The following is a 26,216-nucleotide window of genomic DNA, read 5'->3' as shown; positions in this document are numbered from 1 at the left end:
TCTGTGGGTTTTATAGGGTGCCAACACTTCAATGCTAAGCTGCAGGTACCCAGTGCCACTATTACAGAATGAGCAGTGAATGGGTTCTGGCCCAATTCATTGTGTAGTCGCCCAAACAGCTGCTGGACATCAACATCCGCCAATGAGTATTGGATAGCCTATCCTGAGGGTAGGCTATCAATGTATGAGGACCAGAAAACCTCTAAAAAAACTCCTTACCAGTTATCCCAAACCTGCCCACCATAAAACAAAGAATAAGTAACTTCACGTACAAAATAAAGAGATTCTGTTGGTTAAAGGAGTACTCTGGTGCAGAGTATTCCTGCTCCGTCCTGCCCAGGCTGCAAAAAAAAAAAAAGATAAAAAAAAAAAAAAAAAAAAAATTTAAGTAAACCATCTCTCACCTTCCTGGGTTCCCGCGGAGCGCCGCTACAGCTGATCGGTCCTCTGTTCCATCTTCTTCATACTTCCGTGTGAACGAAGAGTCACATGGCGCTCAGCCTATTATGGGCCGAGGCAGAACATCGCGGCGGCTGGCGATAGGCTGAGCGCCATGTGACGCTTCGTTCACACGGAAGTATGAAGAAGATGGACCGGAGGACCGATCAGCTGTAGTGGCGCTCCGCGGGAACCCAGGAAGGTGAGTGATGGTTTATTTTCATTTTCTTTGCAGCCCGGGCAGGACAGAGCAGTAGTCGTCTGCACCAGAGTACAGTATTCCTTTTAATATCTGACAAATCACTTCAGAGGTTAGAGTCTTAAAGGGGTACTCCACTCCCCATCGTTCAGAACATTTAGTTTCTCGTGGTGACCCCCGAAGCCCGCATCCAGCGTTCAGAACTAAACGTTGGGGAGTGGAGTACCGCTTTAAAGTACGCTTCTGGCTTGGAACTATGCAGAAATATTAGGGACATGCAGCAGAGTCTCACTTGCAGCAGTAGGTGCTGAGAAAACAAAGGTTGGAGCCCATAAAATGAAAGAGCACTGGCTACAGACAAAACAGTTAATAGCCTGATGAGTTTGAGCAGGAAAGCTATGTGGGAATATAAGTTTTGAGCTGTCCAACTTACATACATAACACAGTTCCCTAATACATCAAGCTACCTCCAAGCCCGTAGTACAGTTTAATATGTTTTTTTTTTTTTTTTTGAGGTCCCATTAGACGTATGGATAATACGGTGTCCCCTGAGAGCAATAAAAATGGCAGAATAATACATTGCGGTCCCCTTCAGGCACCTTAATTTTTGATCCTCAAATTAAAACAAATTTAACAAATTCTAACCAAAAACACTAGAACAATGTTTTAGTCCACATATCTGGATTTTGTTTTGGCAATGTAAAGCCTCCTGCTGGCAGTTTGGTCTGATTCACGGTAGAGCGTGCTTTGTGCTGCACCCCAAGCACCACAGAGGACATTACAAGTCTTGTTCCTGGTTGTAGCTATACTCATGCTGATCCTCATTCTCATATTGATCCGGCAGATTGTCAGGATTGCCCTTTGGACAATATTTGGGATCGTAGATCTGACGGCCCAGACCAAATATCTGGCCGCTTTGGTTGGCTCCCTGGTTATATCCCATCTGCAGGGACATGGAAGAATTGTCACACTTTTCAGTGCCTGTCTTTGAATCATAAATGTGTCGCCTTGTTCCAGGAGCAGTCATCCCCACCTAGAACAACATACATTAAACATTTACCACACAATAAAAAAAATACATTTACCATATTCAATTATCAGTTTTGTGATTGGTATGGCATTGCCTTTATATGCTACACAACATATTCTCCCGTCTGTAACATTTATAACCAGTACTACGGGTCTGACTACTGTGACCCAACCAATAAGTGGCTGGTTTCACACTAGCATTTTTGCATCAGTCTTATGCATGGAAGTCCTGGCGGGAGGTCTGAAATATCAGATCAGATGATCAGACCCACAGTTAGGCTGGGACTTGCATCTGTAATAGCTTTAAGGAGTGAGCCCTGCCTAAGACTACAGCATAATGTGGTAGATGTTCCAGGTGAGAAAACATTTTACTAATACCCAATGCTATAAATGACAACTTCCATACATCTGACTATAAACTTCTGTGGTATGACAATGGAATGTAACCATGCAAATGACATTTTGAGTGGTTGGCAAAACTAGCTTAGTAATCGGTCAAACTTAGGTAATTCATTATGTTATCAGTTACATATTTTGTTAGCTAGTACTTAAAATCCTTACCTGACTAGCTCCTTTGTTGGTCCCCATTTGAAGGCTTATTGTAGAATGGTCCATCGGTGGCAAGATACTGTTCTTTGGGTCATACAGATGCCTTCTTGTTCCATAAGCTGTCATTCCAGACTGGCTGGCACACTTATTAGTACCCATCTGTATGAGGGATATTCACATAAAAATTAGATAAATCGCTCCAACTTACTAAGGCTTTGCTCACACACCTTCATTTCGAAACTAGTTCCCTCCACCTTGGCAACATGGGAATAACCCTCAAGTAAAAGGTAATCAGCCATGCTGGGATGCAGTTTCTTTCAGTGCTTCTATCAATACTTACTTGTAGTCCTATAACACACTGCCCTGCTTTCATTGTGTTTTCATCAAAGTTTCTCTCTTGCTTCTCAGAATATTTCACTCCAATATCCACGTCACTGCGGAGACCTTTTGTCTTTGCCTAAAATAAAAGATCAGATCATGGCCAAGCAGTAGACAATGCCCTGCCACTTTGTGGCTCCGTTCTGTAGAACAGGTTGTAGGCCACCAGTTGGCTATAGGTCTTTAAAAACCGCTGATGCTGTAGCTTTGCATCCACTGTAAGTTACCAGTACACTGATATAAATTATGAATAATCACATCACATTGTAAGCTGACCATACAATGTTAATGGGAATCTGACAGCTGCAATTCACACTCCAAACTAAGAACAATATGGGACTAAATCTATCAAAACCTGTGCAGAGAAAACAAATTAGTTGCCCTTGGTAACAATCAGATTTTCAGAGACCTTTTTAAAAAAAGAAAGAAACAATCTGGTTGCTATGGGTAACTGCACCACTTTTCCTCTGCACAGGTTTTGATAAATTCCTCCATGGTACCTTTCATATACATGTCTGTGCTACTATAATTTAGAAAGATGCTTTTATTCTCTGGAAAAGAGGCATTCCCTAGTGTCCCCACGTAAATAGCTTCACCACGGTAACATTCAGCTTTTTCCTGCCGTTGTGTAAGCTCCCCCTCAGTGTTATTGATACCTTGTCTTTTCTGCAATAGATGCATGAGCCATAAAAGGTCTTGGAAGAATGATCCTCTGTCAGATCCTGGGTAGCATAGCGGCTTTCGGCTTACCCTTTTGAGGCATTTGTTAGTTTAATATATAACTATAAAGCATTAATATATGTACTTTCGTGGGTTAAAGACTCTAGGGCTCTGGCCCATCCTTCAGCAGGCAGAAATGCCCAGAGGTTACACCCCTGGTCGGGTGGTAACCCTTCCAAATATCATGTGTAACTTCGGACAAAAAGGGGAAATCCCTCTCAGACTATGTTCACAAGGCAGAGTTTCCTCACTGAATTTTCTCTACTTCTCTATTCATCTAACATGGCACAAAGGTGATCTGAAGCCGATTCCAAGCTGAATTCCCAGCCCTATTTATGTCAACGGAAGGTTCTCACAAGGAGTATTTTCTGCTTCAAGAATTGACATGTCAATTCTTGAAGCAGAAATTACACAGCCTTAAGTAGTTAATCTGTTATCCCTTAGTCATGTCAGCAGCTTCCCTCCTTTATTATTGTACTTTAACCCCTTAGCGCATGAAAGTCCATATGCGCGTCTCCATATATAATTGCTATAAGCAACCAGGACCCATGCTAATGCCGGACATTGCCGATCTGGCTGATGTCCGGCATTAACTCTTTAGATGCGGCGATCAAAGTATTTCTAGGTCCTTTATAACCCCTTAACTACTACGGACGTAAATGTAAGTCCTGGCTTGGCGGTACTTCGCGCACCAGGACATACATTTACATCCGGTGTATGACCGCGAGCATCGGAGCGGCAGGTTCCCGCTGCTATCAGCAGCCGGGGACCCGCTGGTAATGGCTGACATCCACGATCACACGGATGTCCGCCATTAATCACTCAGATGCCGTGATCAGTACAGATCACGGCAATGCGCATGTTAAAATAGATTATCGGATCACCCGCAGCGCTGCCGAGGCAATCCGATCATCTGTAATGGCGGACGGAGGTCCCCTCACCTGCCTCAGTCCCTCTCCCGGCGTCTCCTGCTCTGGTCTGAGATCGAGCAGACCAGAGCAGGAGATAGCCGATAATACTGATCAGTGCTATGTCCTATGCATAGCACTGAACAGTATTAGCAATCAAATTATTGATGTAGATAGTCGCCTATGGGGACATAAAAAGTGTAAAGTAAAAAAAATAAAAAAAAAATAAAAATCCCCTCCCCCAATAAAAAATTGTCTGTTTTTCCCATTTTACCCTCAAAAAGTGTATTTTTTTTATAAACGTATTTGGTATCGCCGTGTGCGCAAATGTCCGATCAAAATATAATGTTAATTATCCTGTACGGCGAACAGCGTAAATGTAAAAAATAAAAAAATTCCAAAAATGCAGCTTTTTTTGTCACATTTCATTCCCAAAAAATGTAATAAAAAAATATCTATAAGTTTAATATATGCAAATGTGGTATGAATAAAAAGTACAGATGACAGCGCAAAAAATGAGCCCTCATACCGTCCTATATACAGAAAAATGAAAAAGTTATAGGTGGTCAAAATAGGGCAATTTTAGATTACTGATTTTGTAAAAAAATGTTTTAGATTTTTTTTTTTAAGCGGTACAAAAATATTAAAGTATCTAGCCATGGGTATCATTTTAATCATATTGACCCAGAGAATAAAGAACGCGTCATTTCTACCGTAAAGTGTATAGTGTGAAAACAAAACCCTCCAAAATGTGCAAAATTGTGATTTTCATTTAAATTTCCTCCCTAAAAAAAAATTTTTTTTGGGTTCGCTGTACATTTTATGGTAAAATGAGAGGTTTCATTACAAAGTACAATTGGTCACGCAGAAAACAAGCCCTTATATGGGTCTGTAGATGGAAATATAAAAGAGTTATGGATTTTAGAAGGCGAGGAGGAAAAAACAAAAACTCTAAAATAAAATTGGCCTGGTCCTTAAGGTCAAAATGGGCTTGGTCCTTAAGGGGTTAAACTCACACGGGGCAAAATCACCCCCATTATTGCACTGCTCATAGGACTAAGGGAAAATAAGTGAAAAACTTAAAGGGGTATTCTTATCTTGCTAACACTTCCTGGTGGACAGGGCTGGGATTAGAGGCAGGTCATCTTCTGTGTCTGTGACAGTTTCCAAACTAAAAGTAATATACCTGCAACTGCCAGCCATTATAAATGCTGAGATAAGCAGAGTTAGTGGAGGGATCTACAGAACCAGGCAAGTTTGCTAAATTAATCCAATTGCAATCTTGATTAAGGAGATGGGAATACTCCTTTAATCTACACTTCACGTTCTAAAGTGCTAAAGGTTGGCATGCCTCCTCACTTTCTCTCCATCCCTGCTTAAACGATAGCAGGAAGCTGAGCCTTTTTTCCCCAAATCTCACAGCTGCACAAAATTTAAACACAGCAAAGAGCAGGAATAAGATTTCGGAATAGGGCTTGGCATGCAGCTGACAATCAAGCAGGGATACGTTATGGGAGGGGGAGCAAGGGGGTGTTCCTCGGCACTTTAGAGGCTTTAGAATGCCTCTTTGACCCTTTGCAGCAGAGAATAGAAACATTCTTCCACGTTATGGAAGCAAAGAGATATGTGAAAGGTGCCTGCAAGAGAAAATTTGTGTTGGGCCTATTATAGAGCAAACTCTTCACGCAATATACAGGCTCAATTGAAAGCTGGTGCCTGTGGTTCTCATACAAAGTGGTGTCCGACGCACTCCCCCCTACATGCATCTCTATGGGAGAGCCAGATATAGTCATTTATGAAAGAGACCTGATAGCTTGATATGGACAAGTGTACTATTCCTCTACACAGGTTTTGATAAATCTCCCTCCATGTGTCCCCTTGACTCAACATTGTCAACAGTTTGGAACAAGCATTGCTCCCTTCACAAATTGCTCCGAGTTGCGTCTTTGTAATAAATTTTGTTCTTGGAAGACAATGGTTAAATCACACTCCTCCCTTTGTAACAAAGCATTGTCCATACTGTCTGACATTATTATGTTCTATTCAGATGCAGCAGATTAAACCCTGTCCCATACATCTGGATTGGGTTGCTTTTGCAGCAGGCACTTTGATTTCTCCCATACTCATTCCTTGGACTGGGGCAATTGCAGAAGGTTTCTACAACCAATCTGCTATGTGTAAAAGCACATGTAGGACGGAACAAACATACCATCCCAGCGAGTGCCAGCAGGGAAGTTTGGACTTGTGTCATGTTTCCATTTTCGAAAAGGTCATTTGCTTCAAACAGATCCACAGATTTCATCCCATAGGCAGACAAGGCTTTAATGAAGTTGGATAGGTTTTCAAGCTGAGGAACAAAGGAAACAAAATTCTCTGGATCACAAGATAGCATGTTAGATGTTATACAATGCGATGCTGTTTTCTTACTATTACCCGGCATTGGAATAAAGACACTTCCCCCAAAATTATAAATTCTCTCTGTAAGGTCAAATGAAACATTTAATAAAAAAAATAGCTCCTGAGTTTTAGGAGTTGTATACTTGTTTGGCACCTTTGTGGTGTTTCTTTTTCTGGCCAGAAGGTCCACCTATGTGTAGTGCAGGCAATAAGAAGCTGAACTGAATCTTACTGGCTGGCCCGCCAAGAGCAAGGAACACTGTACCACCTAGGTAAAAGGGGTCTAAGCTACCGAGCATGTGTGACCCCCGACACATTAGGTGGATGTTCTGAGAGGGAATCCAAAGTACAGGAAGAGGTGCTGTAGACAGAAGAGCATTATGTACATGATTCCAGCCAGAAACACGTTGTGTGGTCTAACAGAGGAATTTCATATTTGTGAGACAATCCCTCTAAGCCCAATGTCCAAATAGCAGGCAATTTTTAGGCATTACAGTACACGCATTCAGCCACTTGGGATCAGTGAACAAAAGTGACTGATGATTTCATCAATGACATTACTGTTCTCAGGAAATCATCCAAAATATTCTGATCAGAGACCTCTTTGTAGTTTGGTCTCTATATATGCCTCTTGTTCCATTTCCCCAATGTGTAAAAGGAAAAAAGTACCTGATGCCAGTTTTGCTTGGAGACATTAACTTTTGGGATAGCCTTCGGTCTCAGCTTGTTCATAAGTCTAGAAAAAAATTTAAAATAACAGTAAAGAGATTATGTAAAACAGCATAAATGGCCTTTTGTTCTCCTGGTCATTCAATACTTACTCGCATAAAATGACACCATCTTTTAACCCCTTCTGGAAATCAGGCCCAATAGACATTCCCGTGACCTCTTCAATCCAGACTTGAAGCTCAGCCTCCTTCTGAGGGTCATATTTCTGCGCCAACTGGTGTTTAGGAAGAAGATATTCGGAGTGTAAGCATTTACATATCAAATCTTAGTTGTACACAACTTTGATCAGTCTAAAATTATATGAGTTCCTGATGTTGGGTCAATAAATCTTATTCACCTATCCATTGGAGTGCTGCGGTCTTTCGTTTGTGGAGATATATATAGATATAGATAGATATTATTACACACAAACATCTTTTAAAAGGCATATAATTCAGGATTGTGACAAGTAAATGTCCGTCCCCACCACCACAGTTTGTAGAACAGCTCTTCTATGCCAAAACTTTTTCAGAATGTAATACTGATTGGGTAACAAATTGTCCTCCACCTTCCCTGGGGGGTGGTGCGTCAGCCTTACTCAGGGTGTGTAACATAGTAGAACACTGTCCCTTTGCTCATCATGAGACGGCCTAGCTGTAACCTCAATAATGATGATATCAGTCACTTGACTTTACTTGTACAATCATGTTAAGTGCTATCATGAGACTACTGTGGAGTCACTAAACAAGTATTCACTGAATGTCAAAATAGAGCTGGGCGATATGACCAAATCTGCGTATCACGGTATTTTTGTAACTTTCGGCGGCTCCATGGTATATAACTGTATTTCCTCCCCCCCCCAAATTATCAGCCCAGCGCTGCGTTATTCTGCCCCTCCCAACAAAAATTAATTATCAGCCCAGCGCTGCCCCCATCGGAGTAAATACATGTCACCCGCTGCCTTCCTCATGCTGTTTGTTGCCGCCGCCGGCACAGACACAAGGTAAACAAAATAAACTCACGCATGTTCCGACGTCGGCCTTACGCTAGGGACGGGAACGTCGGACAGCTGTCAGCCTATCACTGGCTGCAGCGATGTTCTGCCTCGGCCGCTGATAGGCTGAGCCTACTGTCATGTAAGAAGCTCTGAGCGGCTTCTTAAATGACAGTGGGCTCAGCCTATCAGCGGCCGAGGCGGAACATCACTGCAGCCGGTGATAGGCTGACGGCTGTCCGACGTTCCATTCACTAGGAAGCAGCTGAGGCCGGTACCGGACCAACGGGAGGTGAGTTAAAGTTTATTTTGTTTATTTTTTGCAGCCCAGGCATAGGGATACCACACAATATAGAGCAGTGGTCTTCAACCTGCTGACCTCCAGATGTTGCAAAACTACAACTCCCAGCATGCCCGGACAGCCAACAGCTGTCCGGGCATTTTCAGAGTTGAAGTTTTGCAACATCTGGAGGACGGCAGGTTGAAGACCACTGGTATAGCGTGTCAGCGCCGCAACAAACATGAGGATGAGAAGGGCAGCGCATGCGGGTGACATAGTATTTACCCCGATGGGGACAGCGCTGGGCTGATAATTAATTGGGGGGCAGAACAGTGCTCGCGGGTGACTTGTGATTAGTTCCCCGATGTGGGGACAACGTAGCTCTGGGCTCATTCATTCATTCCCGAGGTGGAGGGGCCCAACCGGTATTGCGGTATGGGTTAAAATTCATATCGTGCAGCACAAAAATGTCGGTATTTGGTATGAACGGGTATACCGCCCAGCCCTATGTCAAAACATTATATCACACTTCTGGACTAACTTACTTGTGCGAAATCAAGAGTTAGAAAGTTTTAGGAGCCAAATAAATTAAGGTTATTGCAGATGCAAAGTCCTAGGAAGGACAAGTTATATAAACTCCCTTGTAACAGCCGTCATCTGAGACATATGTCAGCTGTAGGTCCTGCCTGAGGTGCTACATATGTACTTTGGAAAGAGAGAAAAGGGGTCAGCTTTTGAAGAGCATCTGTCATCTCTTCCGACCTGTCTGTTTCAGTAAATCTATGGGTTCCTTATTAAATAAAGCATATTTTGCTAAAAGTCGGATGTTACTGTCCAATGGGACATACACTGACACCATCCAAACAGTGCTGACACTAAGAGGGTGTAGGGTCACCTATTAACGAAGGGAATAGGAATGCCCAGTTGTCAATGTATCCAAACCTTTCTACAAGAGTTTTTAGAAGGCTGAGGGGGTCACAAGTTCAGTCTAACACAATTCTTAGTGTCACTTTCTAATAACTTGTTAAAAGGTCTTGGCAAACAACCCAAACATATAAAAAGGAGGCCATACAAATTACATAGAGGTACACTAAAGACTGGAGAATGATTGTGCCGCTTATTTAACTCCATATTGTCTGTTACAGCTCTTCCTGCTGGCCAGACTTGATCAATGAGAAGTTTCCTGCACAAGTCCTGTTAGAACAAGACCTGAGAATGAAACTCACTGGGTGTGCCATGTTACCTTGACAACCTTATATACTCCTACTGTATTTGACAAGTCTGTAAGGGCGACTCAATGTAATTACATTTTACACCGACAGCTCTATCTGTAGCCATTAAGAGGGAGATTTATCAAAGCCTGTGCAAAAAAAAAGTTGCCCAGTTGCCCATAGCAACCAATCAGATCACTTCTTTCATTTTGCAGAGGCCTTGTTAAAAATGAAAGAAGTGATCTGACTGGTTGCTATGGGCAACTTTTTTTTTTTTTTTTGCACAGGTTTTCATAAATCTCCCTCTAACACTTTACCAGTTATGGCGTTCTCCATCTGACAGCCCCAACCTTTTTTCCCATTCAGAGAAGACAGACAAATAACAATGGGGGAGATTTATCAAAACCTGTCCAGAGGAAAAGCTGCTGAGTTGCCCATAGCAACCAATCAGATCGCTTCTTTCATTTTTCACAGGCCTCTTTAAAAATTAAAGCAGTGATTTGATTGGTTGCTATGGGCAACTCAGCAGCTTTTCCTCTGGACAGGTTTTGATAAATCTCCCCCAACGACCCTTGTATTCCATTGAGTATAGCCACAGTGGGTTTCATCTCCACACTTTGGCTCTTACTACCCATGAATTGCTCTATACACAAATTCCACTACAGTGAACACTTCCTATGGACCCTACATGAGATCCACATCTTCGCTATACAGTTACAACCATTACTAGCTATGTCTGTGGCCTTCTATTTAATAATACACAAGATAAAGTAACAAAATATCTACATAAGGGTACATGCACACTACGGTTTTGCAATACAGTTCCCATATCAGGGGATATACCTGAGTAAACTGTATCCAAATGTGTGTACAAATTTCAATCCGTAAACGGTTTGAAAATGATGTCCGGTTGCATCTGTTTTTTAAAGAAAAAATGTATAAGTTTTTAACTTTGCACTCCATTTTGAATAAAGTTTCACTTGTTTGATTGAAATTACAAGAAAAAAAAACTGTGCAGTCAAAAACCATATGTTGAAAACCGGATGGAACCATACGCACATATGGTTCTGTACGGTTCCCATTGACTCCCATGTTAAAAAAAAAATAAAAAAAAAAAAATAAATTTTAAAAAACATATACGGTATTTCACCTGGACCAAAAAACAGGGTAAACTACGGTTTTGGGTAAGTGTGAAAAAAAAAACTGGACAAAACCGTATAAGACGCAAATCGGACTAATCCGGATGATGCGTTTGACATACGGTTTACAATGTTAAGTCAATGCATACGGTTTTCTATACGGTTCCGTACGGTTTTTAACTTGAAACTAGGGATGTCCCGATACCATTTTTTTAAGAACTAGTACGAGTACCGATACTTTAATTCTAGTACTCGCCGATACCAAGTACGAGTACTTATATTTTAAAGGCAAACTGACACCAGGGCGACCCGGTTTCTGGCGCTGTTTACCGTATGATATGTGGGTTAATTGTTGTGAACAATGGAGGCAGCTGCTGTAGTATGAGCCAAGATTTCTCTCTTCTCCATTGGACAGAACAGGGAATTTGCATTGGCAGCAAAACCGATGTCTCCGGAGTGATTGGGCTCATGATCACATGGCGAGCAGCGGTAGTAACCGGGTCACCTGCACAATCTACCTATAACGTGCAGGTGACTCTGCTGTAAGATTGCCTTTAATAGTAGGTAGTATCCACTTGTAGGTAGTATAGATTGTTGCAGATATTAGTAGCAGCCCCCCTGTAGACCGCAGCCCCCCCCCCTTGTAGACAGCACTCCCTCTTGGCCCCCCTGTAGACAGCACCCCCCCCCCCCCGTGTCCCCCTTGTAGACAACAGCCCCCCTTGTAGACAACAGGCCCCCCCCCCCCCTGTAGACAGAGCCCCCCGTGTCCCACTTGTAGACAGCGGGCACCCCCCTCCTTGTAATCAGTGTGCCCCCTCATTGTAGACAGGGAGCAGTGTCCCCCCTTGTAGGGAGCAGGCCACCCCCCCCCCCTTATATAGACAGCAGCTCCCCCCCCCCCCTTATATAGACAGCAGCTCCCCCCCCCTTATATAGACAGCAGCTCCCCCCCCCCTTATATAGACAGCAGCTCCCCCCCCCCTTATATAGACAGCAGCTCCCCCCCCCTTATATAGACAGCAGCTCCCCCCCCCCTTATATAGACAGCAGCTCCCCCCCCCCTTATATAGACAGCAGCTCCCCCCCCTTATATAGACAGTAGCTCCCCCCCCCTTATATAGACAGCAGCTCCCCCCCCTTATATAGACAGCAGCTCCCCCCCCCTTATATAGACAGCAGCTCCCCCCCCCTTATATAGACAGCAGCTCCCCCCCTTATATAGACAGCAGCTCCCCCCCCCTTATATAGACAGCAGCTCCCCCCCCCTTATATAGACAGCAGCTCCCCCCCCTTATATAGACAGCAGCTCCCCCCCCTTATATAGACAGCAGCTCCCCTCCCCTTATATAGACAGCAGCTCCCCTCCCCTTATATAGACAGCAGCTCCCCTCCCCTTATATAGACAGCAGCTCCCCTCCCCTTATATAGACAGCAGCTCCCCTCCCATTATATAGACAGCAGCTCCCCTCCCCTTATATAGACAGCAGCTCCCCTCCCCTTATATAGACAGCAGCTCCCCTCCCCTTATATAGACAGCAGCTCCCCTCCCCTTATATAGACAGCAGCTCCCACCTTATATAGACAGCAGCTCCCCCCCCCCCTTATATAGACAGCACTCACCTGCGGCTGTCCTCGGGTGTTGTCGCTCCGCTGTCCCGTTCTCCCGATCGCATCATTGCGTCCTACGCAGGAGCATGTGACATACACGTCACTCTGCTTCCTCCGTAGCGTTACGCTGGGGAGGAAGAGTGACGTGTGTGTCACATGCTCCTCCATAGGAGGATTGCGATCAAGAGAACGGGACAGTGCCGCACAGCACCAGGTATCGGGCATGGTATCAGGGACATTAAACGAGTCCCCGATACCATGCAAATGCCGAGTATCGGCCCCGATACCGATACTAGTATCGGGACATCCATACTTGAAACCGTATACGGGAACTGTACAGCAAAAACGGGGTGTGAATGCACCCTAACTCAGAAAGTATGTATGTGACTGTGCAAAAAAGTGCATGAAGTTATGGAAAAGCAATTCTACCTCAGTGGATGACATCTACAGGGGCCTCCTAAAAGGTCAAGCTAAAACCCAAGATGTGTCTTCAAAAGGAAAAAGGGAGAAACTTACACTTTCAAGCACAAAAGGGATCTCTAGAAGGTAAGTAAGAAAAAAAAAACAAAAAAAACTACCCCGTCATTGTAATAGTAAAACACTCCTCTGTGCCCTCCCCCGCCTGATAGCCCTCCTCTGTGCCCTCCCCCGCCTGATAGCCCTCCTCTGTGCCCTCCCCCGCCTGATAGCCCTCCTCTGTGCCCTCCCCCGCCTGATAGCCCTCCCCCGCCTGATAGCCCTCCCCCGCCTGATAGCCCTCCCCCGCCTGATAGCCCTCCCCCGCCTGATAGCCCTCCCCCGCCTGATAGCCCTCCCCCGCCTGATAGCCCTCCCCCGCCTGATAGCCCTCCTCTGTGCCCTCCCCCGCCTGATAGCCCTCCTCTGTGCCCTCCCCCGCCTGATAGCCCTCCTCTGTGCCCTCCCCCGCCTGATAGCCCTCCTCTGTGCCCTCCCCCGCCTGATAGCCCTCCTCTGTGCCCTCCCCCGCCTGATAGCCCTCCTCTGTGCCCTCCCCCGCCTGATAGCCCTCCTCTGTGCCCTCCCCCGCCTGATAGCCCTCCTCTGTGCCCTCCCCCGCCTGATAGCCCTCCTCTGTGCCCTCCCCCGCCTGATAGCCCTCCTCTGTGCCCTCCCCCGCCTGATAGCCCTCCTCTGTGCCCTCCCCCGCCTGATAGCCCTCCTCTGTGCCCTCCCCCGTCTGATAGCCCTCCTCTGTGCCCTCTCCCGTCTGATAGCCCTCCTCTGTGCCCTCCCCCGTCTGATAGCCCTCCTCTGTGCCCTCTCCCGTCTGATAGCCCTCAGACAGGGAAAGAAAACAACATTTTCTTATGAAGTATATTAGAAAGGTTAATCTTTTGGCGAGATGTACAACATATAAAAAATTTTTTTGTATCTGACAGTGCCCATTTAAAGGAGTCAAGTTGTAATACCACACACAACCTGAGGACAGGTGTGGTGATGTATTAGATATTTTTTTTCTCATACTGGATAACTCCTTTAAATAGGTCAGCCACTTCACTGGTAATGTCCAGCATTGCACGTTCATAAGGATTAAACGCTACTTACTAATAATCTATATTCTAAAGCTGTGTATATTTCTGAAACCTAGTCCCCTTGTACCTTATATCCTACCAAGATTACATTTCTGTCCATAAGATGGGTGCATGTGAGATAAGACACTGCCAAAAGTGTCCAGTAGCGGCTTACTTAACTCTGTATGGGGGATTGGGAGAGAAAGCCGTCAGATAATGGCTTGTTGAATTAGCTATTATATATGCCCAGCTATAGTCTGTTCTATGGTGTTATTCTTAGGGACATGCACACAGACATAAAAAGGGGCTCGAGTCCCTGCCCTTTTTCTACACCTGCCTTTTGATGCCTTATAGACAGGTATATTATTGCATTTTGCTGCGATTCTGCACAAATGCGGCAGAGTGCAACAATATGAATGTTGTCCTTTTGCTGCTTGTGCCCATACAGCAGCATGAACACTGTTACAGGACCCTTTAGGACCAGCGATGGCATAATCAAGTCCTAAAAAGGTACTGCATAAGGCTGCGTTCCCATTACGTTTTCCCCATACGGGAGCGCATACAGCAGGGGAGAGCTAAAAACTTGCGCTCCCGTATACCTGCGTATGCAATTCATTTCAATGAGCCGACCGCAGTTGAACATTGGGTCGGCTTATTTTTGCCCAGTATGCGCTTTTTCCCAGCACCTAAAGCTGTGGTCAACCATACGGGGCAAAAAAGAGCCGACCGAAAGTTTCACTGCGGTCGGCTCATTGAAATGAATTACATACGAGAGCGCAAACGCAGGCATACGGGAGTGCAAGTTTTTAGCTCTCCCCTGCTGTATGCGCTCCGGTATGGGGAAAACGTAATGGGAACGCAGCCTTAGTGATAGGAATAGAAGGTAATATGCACAGTGATGTCACAGTACAGGCATAATAAACAGTGGTGTCACATGACAGGGATAATATGCACAGTGGCATCACAATACAGAGTTAAAGGGGTTATCCAGGAAAAAAAAAACTTTTTTTTAAATATCAACTGGCTCCAGAAAGTTAAACAGATTTGTATATTATTTCTATTAAAAAAAATCATAATCCTTTCAGTACTTATGAGCTTCTGAAGTTGAGTTATTCTTTTCTGTCTAAGTTCTCTCTGATGACACGTGTCTCGGGAACCGCCCAGTTTAGAAGAGGTTTGCTATGGGGATTTGCTTCTAAACTGAGCGGTTCACGAGACACGTGTCATCAGAAAGCACTTAGACAGAAAAGAATAACTCAACTTCAGAAGCTCATAAGTACTGAAAGGTTTAAGATTTTTTAATAGAAGTAATTTACATATCTGTTTAACTTTCTGGAGCCAGTTGATTATATATATATATATATATATATATATATATATATACACAAGAAAAAACAAGTTTTTTTCCTGGATAACCCCTTTAATATACACAGTGACGTCACAGCACAGCCATTATACACAGTGACGTCACAGCACAGCCATTATACACAGTGACGTCACAGCACAGCCATTATACACAGTGACGTCACAGCACAGCCATTATACACAGTGACGTCACAGCACAGCCATTATACACAGTGACGTCACAGCACAGCCATTATACACAGTGACGTCACAGCACAGCCATTATACACAGTGACGTCACAGCACAGCCATTATACACAGTGACGTCACAGCACAGCCATTATACACAGTGACGTCACAGCAAAGCCATAATACACAGTGACGTCACAGCAAAGCCATAATACACAGTGACGTCACAGCACAGCCATTATACAAAGTGACGTCACAGCACAGACATAATACACAGTGATGTCACAGCAAAGCCATAATACACAGTGACGTCACAGCACAGCCATTATACACAGTGACGTCACAGCACAGACATAATACACAGTGATGTCACAGCAAAGCCATAATACACAGTGACGTCACAGCACAGCCATTATACACAGTGACGTCACAGCACAGACATAATACACAGTGACGTCACAGCACAGACATAATACACAGTGACGTCACAGCACAGCCATTATACACAGTGACGTCACAGCACAGACATAATACACAGTGATGTCACAGCAAAGCCATAATACACAGTGACGTCACAGCACAGCCATTATACACAGTGACGTCACAGTACAGACATAATACACAGTGACGTCACAGCACAGACATAATACACAGTGACGTCACAGCACATGGATAATACACACAATGAAGTACTTTTTTTTTTTTTTAACCAAGCCCCTGCCCTCTAAAATGTCTTTGCACATCCCTGGTTATTCCAGCTATGCTATGATGACTAGAGATGAGCGAACTTCCAGGAAATTCTATTCGTCACAAATTTCTCGGCTCGGCAGTTGATGACTTTTCCTGCATAAATTAGTTCAGCTTTCAGGTTCTCCCGTGGGCTGGAAAAGGTGGATACAGTCCTAGGAGACTCTTTCTTAGGAATGTATCCACCTTTTCCAGCCCATCGGAGCACCTGAAAGCTGAACTAATTTATGCAGGAAAAGTCATCAACTGCCGAGCCGAGAAGTTCGTAACGAATCGAATTTACTGTAAGTTCGCTCATCTCTAATGATGACCATCAAATGAGGATCCCTGATATAAGTTTATTCGGTTCAGGCAGCATGAAAGTTATAACATTCATATTTTCACATAGGAAACTGTTCACACTTGCATTTCTGTATGACTAAAGAGTTGAAGGTTCCAGCCTGTATTTGACAAGCTAATTTTTCCACTACAAACATCTAGGGCAATGGTCTTCAACCTGCGGACCTCCAGATGTCGCAAAACTACAACTCCCAGCATGCCCGGACAGCCAACGGCTGTCCGGGCATGATGGGAGTTGTAGTTTTGCAACATCTGGAAGTCCACAGGTTTGATACTAGTGTTGGGCGCGAATATTTGCATTTCGAATTGTTATCCCGAATATCGCAAATTTGTGAATATATTCGCTATATATTCAAAATTGCGTATATTCGATTTTGTTTTCCGCATATTTGCATATTCCTTCTTTTCACTTGTGGGCCAATTAGAATGATGCAAATACACTTGTCAGAGGTTATCAGCAACATCCCTAGCAACCAATAGTAAAGTTGCCCACCCCCTCACTATTTTCTTCCTCCAATACGCGAATATTCACACATGCGAACATAACGAATAGAGATGAGCGAACTTACAGTAAATTCGATTCGTCACAAACTTCTCGGCTCGGCAGTTGATGACTTTTCCTGCGTAAATTAGTTCAACCTTCAGGTGCTCCGGTGGGCTGGAAAAGGTGGATACATTCTATTTTATGCAGGATAAGTCATCAACTGCCGAGCAGTTCGTGACGAATCGAATTTACTGTAAGTTCGCTCATCTCTAATAAAGAATATGCAAAACTCGCGAATATAGGACAAATATTTGTCTATGGTCGCGAAATATCGCAAATTTGAATATGGGCAATGCCGCTCATCACTATTGGAGAGCACTGATCTAGGGCAGCGTTTCTCAACCAAGGTGCCTTCAGCTTTCTAGGCATGCTGGGAGTTGTAGTTTTGCAACTGGAGGCCCCCTGTTTGGGAAACGCTGATGTAGGGCATTGCAGTGGGCTAGGACATAACGATTGCTGGGGCAAAAGATGGTACCAGCCTCCTTCTTCAGAAGAATCAGCCCGCTATGTACCAGGGGGGTAATATGAGGGGTGCAGAGGGCCCGGATGCATCAGGGGGCCCCAATAACCCATCTAGAAATCTTTAGTCTTATAAATGGGGCTCTGGAACACATTTTGCACTGGGGCCCACGAGCATTACTGTAAGTTATGCCTCATATTAAAATGTAACCAGGGGCCAAGTCCTGCAGGAATGCGTGGGAACTGAGTTCCTGCACTTTTTCCACACCAGGAACACTGTTCCCATTAGCAGAAGTCCTGCTGGACCAGCTCTTGGGTGAGTTCACACACACACACACACACATTTTTTTCCAGGACTTGACCCCAGAATGTAACTATATGGTGGTTTTACTTCCCTTAGGGGTGGTCTCCAACATCACTGAATGTATGGAGAAGTGGGACCCCTGTAACCACCACCTTTGTCTGGGCAGGGGGCATATGGTACCCAGGGGCTGGTTGAGGGCACTAACTACTGGGGCAGATGCCATGATGATGCTATGGCATCCGATGTGTCCTATAAAGAGACGTAAAAACTTTAGAGAAAAGTTTTCCAAGTTAAACAAAAGAAAGTTACAGAACTTCTAGCTGCGGAGAACAAGAGTAATGAAGACGGGGAAAGAAACCGCAGACAGTGTACACAGGGGCAAGACGAGCTGGCCGGATGAAAGTCCTGGTCTATGGATGAATGCAGGAGAACAAAGAGTAGAGGTGATGGGAGCAGCTCCCGCCCGCCATGCACGTACCCGGTTCCTGACTTCCGCGGACAGGCCATAGGACGGGCCCTTGTTGAACTGGCTGCTCATTGCTGCCGGAGGAGTGAGGGGCCCGTACTGCTGCTCAGTCTGCTCCGCTACCCGCGCCCTGTCTGTCCGTCCGTCCGTCTGTCTGAGTCACTAGCCTCTGATTGAGTCAACGTCTGCGGCCAGGCCCCGCCCCCCGCTTCCTATTGGCTGCTGATAAAAATCCCCATATATGGGAAGAGAGCTCCGCATTCTTTACCATGGGCATTTCCTGCCAGTCCCAAAATGTGAGGAAATTCCCTCAAAGCGTCCGGCGCGGGAGCAGGTACCGGGTACGGGGCGCATGCCCACAGCATACTTCGGTGTGCACGGGGGCTATGGAGCTATTTACCATATATACATACAGGGGGAGATTTATCAAAACCTGTGCAGAGGAAGAGTGGTGCAGTTGCCCATAGCAACCAATCAGATTGCTTCTTTCATTTTCCACAGGCCTCTTTAGAGGCCTGTGGAAAATGAAAGAAGCAAGCTGATTGGTTGCTATGAGCAACTGCACCACTCTTCCTCTGCACAGGTTTTGATAAATCTCCCCCAGTGTCCATGCCATGAAGGTACACACACACGTGTAGGATATTGTATCAGTTATCTGAAGGGGTTTTGGGGGGGTGACCTGGAATTATTCTATGGCATGTGCCCACTACACAGAAGACCCTTGTCCTGCGCAGATAGGGGGCGACCATATCTAACTGCAGCTCTAGTTGTGCCCCAGGCAAGAACTGAAAATTCCTCCACACCATGGGGACATATTACTGCTGCAGTGACTGAAGAATCCCACCAAAGATGTACCAATATCACCGAAATGAAAGTCTAGAACAAAAAAAAATCAGGTTGTGCTTGTCAAAAACCAGATATCAAAATGACTTGTCCTAACTAACTTTTTGTTTTTAATAGTTTTTGGCTAATTGTATTAGCTGACTCCAAACTACAACTCCCAGCATGTAAGACAAAAAATAAAGTGCTCTATAGCAGTACATGAATTATTCTTGTGTACTGCCCCTTAGGTATTGCTGGTAGTTGTCATTGCCTGCTGGGAGTTGTAGTGCCATCATTTATATAACCCATGGGCTACCTGTCCTGAGATCTTATGAAGCTGTATGGAATTCTCATCTGACTGGGCCGCCTTATTGAAAACACTTGATGAATCCTTTTCTTGGCTGATGTACAGTTATTTGTACACTAAGGGGAAAATGTATCAATGTTGGTGTAGGTAGAAGTTTTTTGTGGATCGTTTTAGTTTCGCCATACTTGTGCAAGCCACATGATAAATTTTGTGCAAAGTTCTAAATCTCCACACAGTTCTATTTGTGCACCTGAGCTGAACCTCACAGGAAAAGTGGACACCTTTTTGTACCCTGTGGCAATTTTTTCACTGCCTTCAGGTACCACTCTGGGTCAGATGCAGAGCGCCCGGTCCACAGCGTGTAAGGAGATGAGGAGTGATGTGCAGCATATACATATACAAGGTGCAGAGCATCACTACTTACCTCCACCGGCTGTATAGTATACAGGGGTGCGTAGTGTACCCACGTATACTATACAGGAGCCCAGCAAGGAAAGTGTTAACCCACGCTGCTGCTGAGCAGTTCTGGGTTAAGTGTTTGTGCGCTATCCTGTATAAACAGATGTCTATAGATGACTGTATATACAGTATACAGTAGGGAGACGTCAACAATTGGAGGCTCCATGTTCAGGAACACACTGCAGTATGGGCGCACCCCCAGGCAAGAGCATAAAAAATATACTAACCTTATTTTAGTTTTTTCTTTTCTTCTCATTTCAGATACGTTAAAGGGGTTCTCCGGTGCTTAGACATCTTATCCCCTATCAAAAGGATAGGGGATAAGATGCCTGATCACTGGAGTCCCACCGCTGGGGGCCCCCGTGATCTTGCACGCGGCACCCCGTTTGTAATCAGTCCCCGGAACGTGTTTGCTCCGGGTGTGATTACTGTCGATCACTGGGCCGACAGCGTGTGACATCACGCCTCCGCCCCCGTGTGACATCACGCTTCCGCCCCTCAATGCAAGCCTATGGAAGGGGGCGTGACAGCTATCACGCCCCCTCCCGTAGGCTTGCATTGAGGGGCGGAGCGTGACGTCACACGGGGGGCGGAGGCGTGACGTCACACGCCGTCGGCCCTGTGGTCGCCGGTAATCAGACCCAGAGCAAACACCCTCCGGGGACTGATTATAAACGAGTTGCCGCGTGCAAGATCACGGGCGTCGCCAGCGGCGGGACTCCCGCGATCAGGCATCTTATCCCCTATCCTTTGGATAGGGGATAAGATGTCTAAGCACCGGAGAACCCCTTTAATGCGGAGGACTACTTCAGATTCGGAGGATTGCGACAATGACCAGCATTTTTTAATTTCACTAAAAGGGTTAAAGAGGGCTGTGGGGGAGTTTTTTAACTACATTTATTTTTCAATGTGTCATATTTTTAATAATTCAATTTTTAGGCTTAGTAGTGGAAGCCGTCTTGTAGACAGAGTCAATTACTAAGCCGGGGCTTAGCGTTAGCCCCAAAAACAGCTAGCGCTAACCTCTAATTATTACCCCAGTACCAACAGGCCAGGAGTGTTACGCCGAGCGCTCCGGGTCCCCGCTCCTCCCCGGAGCGCTCGCAACATCCTCGCATTTGCAGCGCCCCGGTCAGACCTGCTGACCGGGTGCGCTGCAATACCTTTCTCAGCCGGGATGCGATTCGCGATGCGGGAGGCGCCCGCTCGCGATGCGCATCCCGGCTCCCGTACCTGACTCCCTCTCCGTCGGTCTTGTCCCGGCGCGCGCGGCCCCGCTCCTTAGGGCGCGCGCGCGCCGGGTCTCTGCAATTTAAAGGGCCACTGCGCCACTGATTGGCGCAGCTGGCTTAATTAGTGTGTTCACCTGTGCACTCCCTATTTATACCTCACTTCCCCTGCACTCCCTCGCCGGATCTTGTTGCCATTGTGCCAGTGAAAGCGTTTCCTTGTGTGTTCCTAGCCTGTGTTCCAGACCTCCTGCCGTTGCCCCTGACTACGATCCTTGCTGCCTGCCCTGACCTTCTGCTTCGTCCGACCTTGCTCTTGTCTACTCCCTTGTACCGCGCCTATCTTCAGCAGTCAGAGAGGTTGAGCCGTTGCTGGTGGATACGACCTGGTTGCTACCGCCGCTGCAAGACCATCCCGCTTTGCGGCGGGCTCTGGTGAATACCAGTAGCAACTTAGAACCGGCACGGTCCACGCCAATCCCTCTCTGGCACAGAGGATCCACCTCCAGCCAGCCGAATCGTGACAGTAGATCCGGCCATGGATCCCGCTGAAGTCCCACTGCCAGTTGTCGCCGACCTCACCACGGTGGTCGCCCAGCAGTCGCAACAGATAGCGCAACAAGGCCACCAGCTGTCTCAACTGACCGTGATGCTACAGCAGCTACTACCACAGCTTCAGCAATCATCTCCTCCGCCAGCTCCTGCACCTCCTCCGCAGCGAGTGGCCGCTTCCGGCCTACGATTATCCTTGCCGGATAAATTTGATGGGGACTCTAAGTTTTGCCGTGGCTTTCTTTCGCAATGTTCCCTGCACTTGGAGATGATGTCGGACCAGTTTCCTACTGAAAGGTCTAAGGTGGCTTTCGTAGTCAGCCTTCTGTCTGGGAAAGCTCTGTCATGGGCCACACCGCTCTGGGACCGCAATGACCCCGTCACTGCCTCTGTACACTCATTCTTCACGGAGATTCGAAGTGTCTTTGAGGAACCTGCCCGAGCCTCTTCTGCTGAGACTGCCCTGCTGAACCTGGTCCAGGGTAATTCTTCTGTTGGCGAGTACGCCATCCAATTCCGTACTCTTGCCTCCGAATTATCCTGGAATAATGAGGCCCTCTGCGCGACCTTTAAAAAAGGCCTATCCAGCAACATTAAAGATGTGCTGGCCGCACGAGAAATTCCTGCTAACCTGCATGAACTTATTCATCTGGCCACCCGCATTGACATGCGTTTTTCCGAAAGGCGTCAGGAGCTCCGCCAGGATATGGACTTTGTCCGCACGAGGCGTTTTTTCTCCCCGGCTCCTCTCTCCTCTGGTCCTCTGCAATCCGTTCCTGTGCCTCCCGCCGTGGAGGCTATGCAAGTTGACCGGTCTCGCTTGACACCTCAAGAGAGGACACGACGCCGCATGGAGAATCTGTGCCTGTACTGTGCCGGTACCGAACACTTCTTGAAGGATTGTCCTATCCGTCCTCCCCGCCTGGAAAGTCGTACGCTGACTCCGCACAAAGGTGAGACAGTTCTTGATGTCAACTCTGCTTCTCCACGCCTTACTGTGCCTGTGCGGATATCTTCCTCTACCTTCTCCTTCTCTACTATGGCCTTCTTGGATTCCGGATCTGCAGGAAATTTTATTTTGGCCTCTCTCATCAACAGGTTCAACATCCCGGTGACCAGTCTCGCCAGACCCCTCTACATCAATTCTGTTAACAATGAAAGATTGGACTGTACCGTGCGTTACCGCACGGAACCTCTCCTAATGTGCACCGGACCTCATCACGAAAAAATTGAATTTTTGGTCCTCTCCAACTGCACTTCCGAAATTCTTCTTGGATTACCGTGGCTTCAACGCCATTCCCCAACCCTTGATTGGTCCACAGGAGAAATCAAGAGCTGGGGTACTTCTTGTTTCAAGGACTGTCTTAAACCGGTTCCCAGTACTCCCTGCCGTGACCCTGTGGTTCCCCCTGTAACTGGTCTTCCTAAGGCTTATATGGACTATGCTGACGTGTTTTGCAAAAAGCAAGCTGAGACTTTACCTCCTCACAGGCCTTATGACTGTCCTTTTGACCTCCTCCCGGGTACTACTCCACCCCGGGGCAGAATTTATCCTCTGTCTGCTCCAGAGACTCTTGCCATGTCAGAGTACATCCAGGAAAATTTAAAAAAGGGGTTTATCCGCAAATCCTCCTCTCCTGCCGGAGCTGGATTTTTTTTTGTGTCCAAAAAAGATGGCTCCCTACGTCCTTGCATTGATTACCGCGGACTTAATAAAATCACGGTAAAGAACCGCTACCCCCTACCTCTTATCTCGGAACTCTTTGATCGCCTACAAGGTGCCCACATCTTTACCAAACTGGACTTAAGAGGTGCTTATAATCTCATCCGCATCAGGGAGGGGGACGAATGGAAGACTGCATTTAACACCAGAGATGGACACTTTGAGTATCTGGTCATGCCCTTTGGCCTGTGCAACGCCCCTGCCGTCTTCCAAGACTTTGTTAATGAAATTTTTCGTGATCTCTTATATTCCTGTGTTGTGGTTTATCTGGACGATATTCAGATTTTTTCTGCCAACTTAGAAGAACACCGCCAGCCTGCGCGCATGGTTCATCAGAGACTTCGAGACAATCAACTTTATGCCAAAATGGAGAAATGTCTGTTTGAATGTCAATCTCTTCCTTTCCTAGGATACTTGGTCTCTGGCCAGGGATTACAAATGGACCCAGATAAACTCTCTGCCGTCTTAGATTGGCCACGCCCCTCCGGACTCCGTGCTATCCAACGTTTTTTGGGGTTCGCCAATTATTACAGACAATTTATTCCACACTTTTCCACTATTGTGGCTCCTATCGTGGCTTTAACCAAGAAAAATGCCAATCCCAAGTCCTGGTCTCCCCAAGCGGAAGACGCATTTAAACGTCTCAAGTCTGCCTTTTCTTCTGCTCCCGTGCTCTCCAGACCTGACCCATCTAAACCCTTCCTATTGGAGGTAGATGCCTCCTCAGTGGGAGCTGGACCTGTCCTTCTACAAAAAAATTCTTCCGGGCATGCTGTTACTTGTGGTTTTTTTTTCTAGGACCTTCTCTCCGGCGGAGAGAAACTACTCCATCGGGGATCGAGAACTACTGGCCATTAAATTGGCGCTTGAGGAATGGAGGCATCTGCTGGAGGGATCAAAATTTCCAGTTATCATATACACCGATCACAAGAATCTCTCCTATCTCCAGTCTGCCCAACGGCTGAACCCTCGCCAGGCCAGGTGGTCGTTGTTCTTTGCCCGTTTTAACTTTGAAATTCATTTTCGCCCTGCCGACAAGAACATTAGGGCCGATGCCCTCTCTCGTTCCTCGGATGCCTCGGAAGTAGAGCTCTCTCCGCAACACATCATTCCTCCTGACTGTCTGATCTCCACTTCTCCAGCCTCCATCAGGCAAACTCCTCCAGGGAAGACCTTCGTTTCTCCACGCCAGCGTCTCGGGATTCTCAAATGGGGACACTCCTCCCACCTCGCAGGCCATGCGGGCATCAAAAAATCCTTGCAACTCATCTCTCGTTTCTATTGGTGGCCGACTCTGGAGACGGATGTTGTTGATTTTGTGCGGGCCTGTACTGTCTGTGCCCGGGATAAGACTCCTCGCCAGAAGCCTGCTGGTCTCCTTCATCCTCTGCCTGTCCCCGAACAGCCTTGGTCACTGATTGGTATGGACTTTATTACAGACTTACCCCCATCCCGTGGCAACACTGTTGTTTGGGTGGTCGTTGATCGATTTTCCAAGATGGCACATTTTATTCCTCTTCCTGGTCTTCCTTCAGCGCCTCAGTTGGCAAAACAATTTTTTGTACACATTTTTCGTCTTCACGGTTTGCCCACGCAGATCGTCTTGGATAGAGGCGTCCAATTCGTGTCTAAATTCTGGAGGGCCCTCTGTAAACAGCTCAAGATTAAATTAAACTTCTCTTCTTCTTATCATCCCCAATCCAATGGGCAAGTAGAAAGAATTAACCAGGTCCTGGGTGACTATTTACGGCATTTTGTTTCCTCCCGCCAGGATGACTGGGCAGATCTTCTACCATGGGCCGAATTCTCATACAACTTCAGAGTCTCAGAATCTTCTGCTAAGTCCCCATTTTTCGTGGTGTACGGCCGTCACCCTCTTCCCCCCCTCCCTACTCCCTTGCCCTCTGGTTTGCCCGCTGTGGATGAAGTGACTCGTGATCTTTCCACCATATGGAAAGAGACCCAAAATTCTCTTTTACAGGCTTCATCCCGCATGAAAAGGTTTGCCGATAAGAAAAGAAGAACTCCCCCCATTTTTGCTCCCGGAGACAAGGTATGGCTCTCCGCTAAATATGTCCGCTTTCGTGTCCCCAGTTACAAACTGGGACCACGCTATCTTGGTCCTTTCAAAGTCTTGTGCCAGATTAACCCTGTCTCTTACAAACTCCTTCTTCCTCCTTCTCTTCGTATTCCCAATGCCTTCCATGTCTCTCTCCTTAAACCACTCATCATTAACCGCTTCTCTCCCAAACTTGTTTCTCCCACTCCTGTTTCCGGTTCTTCTGACGTCTTCTCCGTGAAGGAGATTCTGGCCTCCAAGACGGTCAGAGGGAAAAAAATTTTCTTGGTGGATTGGGAAGGCTGTGGTCCAGAAGAGAGATCCTGGGAACCTGAGGACAACATCCTAGACAAAAGTCTTGTCCTCAGGTTCTCAGGCTCCAAGAAGAGGGGGAGACCCAAGGGGGGGGGGGTACTGTTACGCCGAGCGCTCCGGGTCCCCGCTCCTCCCCGGAGCGCTCGCAACATCCTCGCATTTGCAGCGCCCCGGTCAGACCTGCTGACCGGGTGCGCTGCAATACCTCTGTCAGCCGAGATGCGATTCGCGATGCGGGAGGCGCCCGCTCACGATGCGCATCCCG

The 26,216-nt window shown here is 46.4% G+C and overlaps 2 protein-coding genes across 9 annotated transcripts in view; one reads left to right on the top strand and one right to left on the bottom strand.

Annotated features, from left to right (window-relative positions):
• Positions 1-704: 704 nt before the first annotated feature.
• On the bottom strand, positions 705-18,908 carry CNN2 (calponin 2). Of its 7 annotated transcripts, none has more exons than XM_056517615.1 (7): positions 10,655-10,789; positions 7,440-7,561; positions 7,288-7,354; positions 6,431-6,568; positions 2,556-2,672; positions 2,228-2,374; positions 705-1,670 (listed from the first exon to the last, which is right to left on the bottom strand). In XM_056517615.1, exons 1-7 carry the CDS (start codon positions 10,772-10,774, stop codon positions 1,416-1,418), a joined length of 966 nt encoding a protein of 321 aa, XP_056373590.1. In that variant the 5' UTR covers positions 10,775-10,789; the 3' UTR covers positions 705-1,415. The 7 variants fall into 7 exon arrangements, with proteins under 7 accessions (XP_056373590.1, XP_056373617.1, XP_056373609.1 ...); XM_056517642.1 differs by lacking the exon at positions 10,655-10,789 and adding an exon at positions 18,886-18,908 and having other exon boundaries at positions 707-1,670; XM_056517634.1 differs by lacking the exon at positions 10,655-10,789 and adding an exon at positions 18,754-18,890 and having other exon boundaries at positions 707-1,670.
• Positions 18,718-26,216, top strand: part of ARHGAP45 (Rho GTPase activating protein 45) — a 175,711-nt gene continuing 168,212 nt past the window's right edge. Inside the window, exon 1 of one of the 2 annotated variants that reach the window (XM_056517529.1) lies at positions 18,718-18,819. In XM_056517529.1, coding sequence (XP_056373504.1) covers positions 18,727-18,819 — 93 coding nt within the window. In that variant the 5' untranslated portion in view covers positions 18,718-18,726. The remainder of the gene's footprint in view (positions 18,820-26,216) is intronic. The other variant, XM_056517548.1, reaches the window with a different exon arrangement.

Source organism: Hyla sarda, chromosome 1 (assembly GCF_029499605.1).
Source record: "Hyla sarda isolate aHylSar1 chromosome 1, aHylSar1.hap1, whole genome shotgun sequence".
Lineage (NCBI taxonomy): Eukaryota > Metazoa > Chordata > Amphibia > Anura > Hylidae > Hyla > Hyla sarda.
Note: the sequence above shows the minus strand (reverse complement) of the source record. Positions and strands in the feature narration are given on the sequence as shown.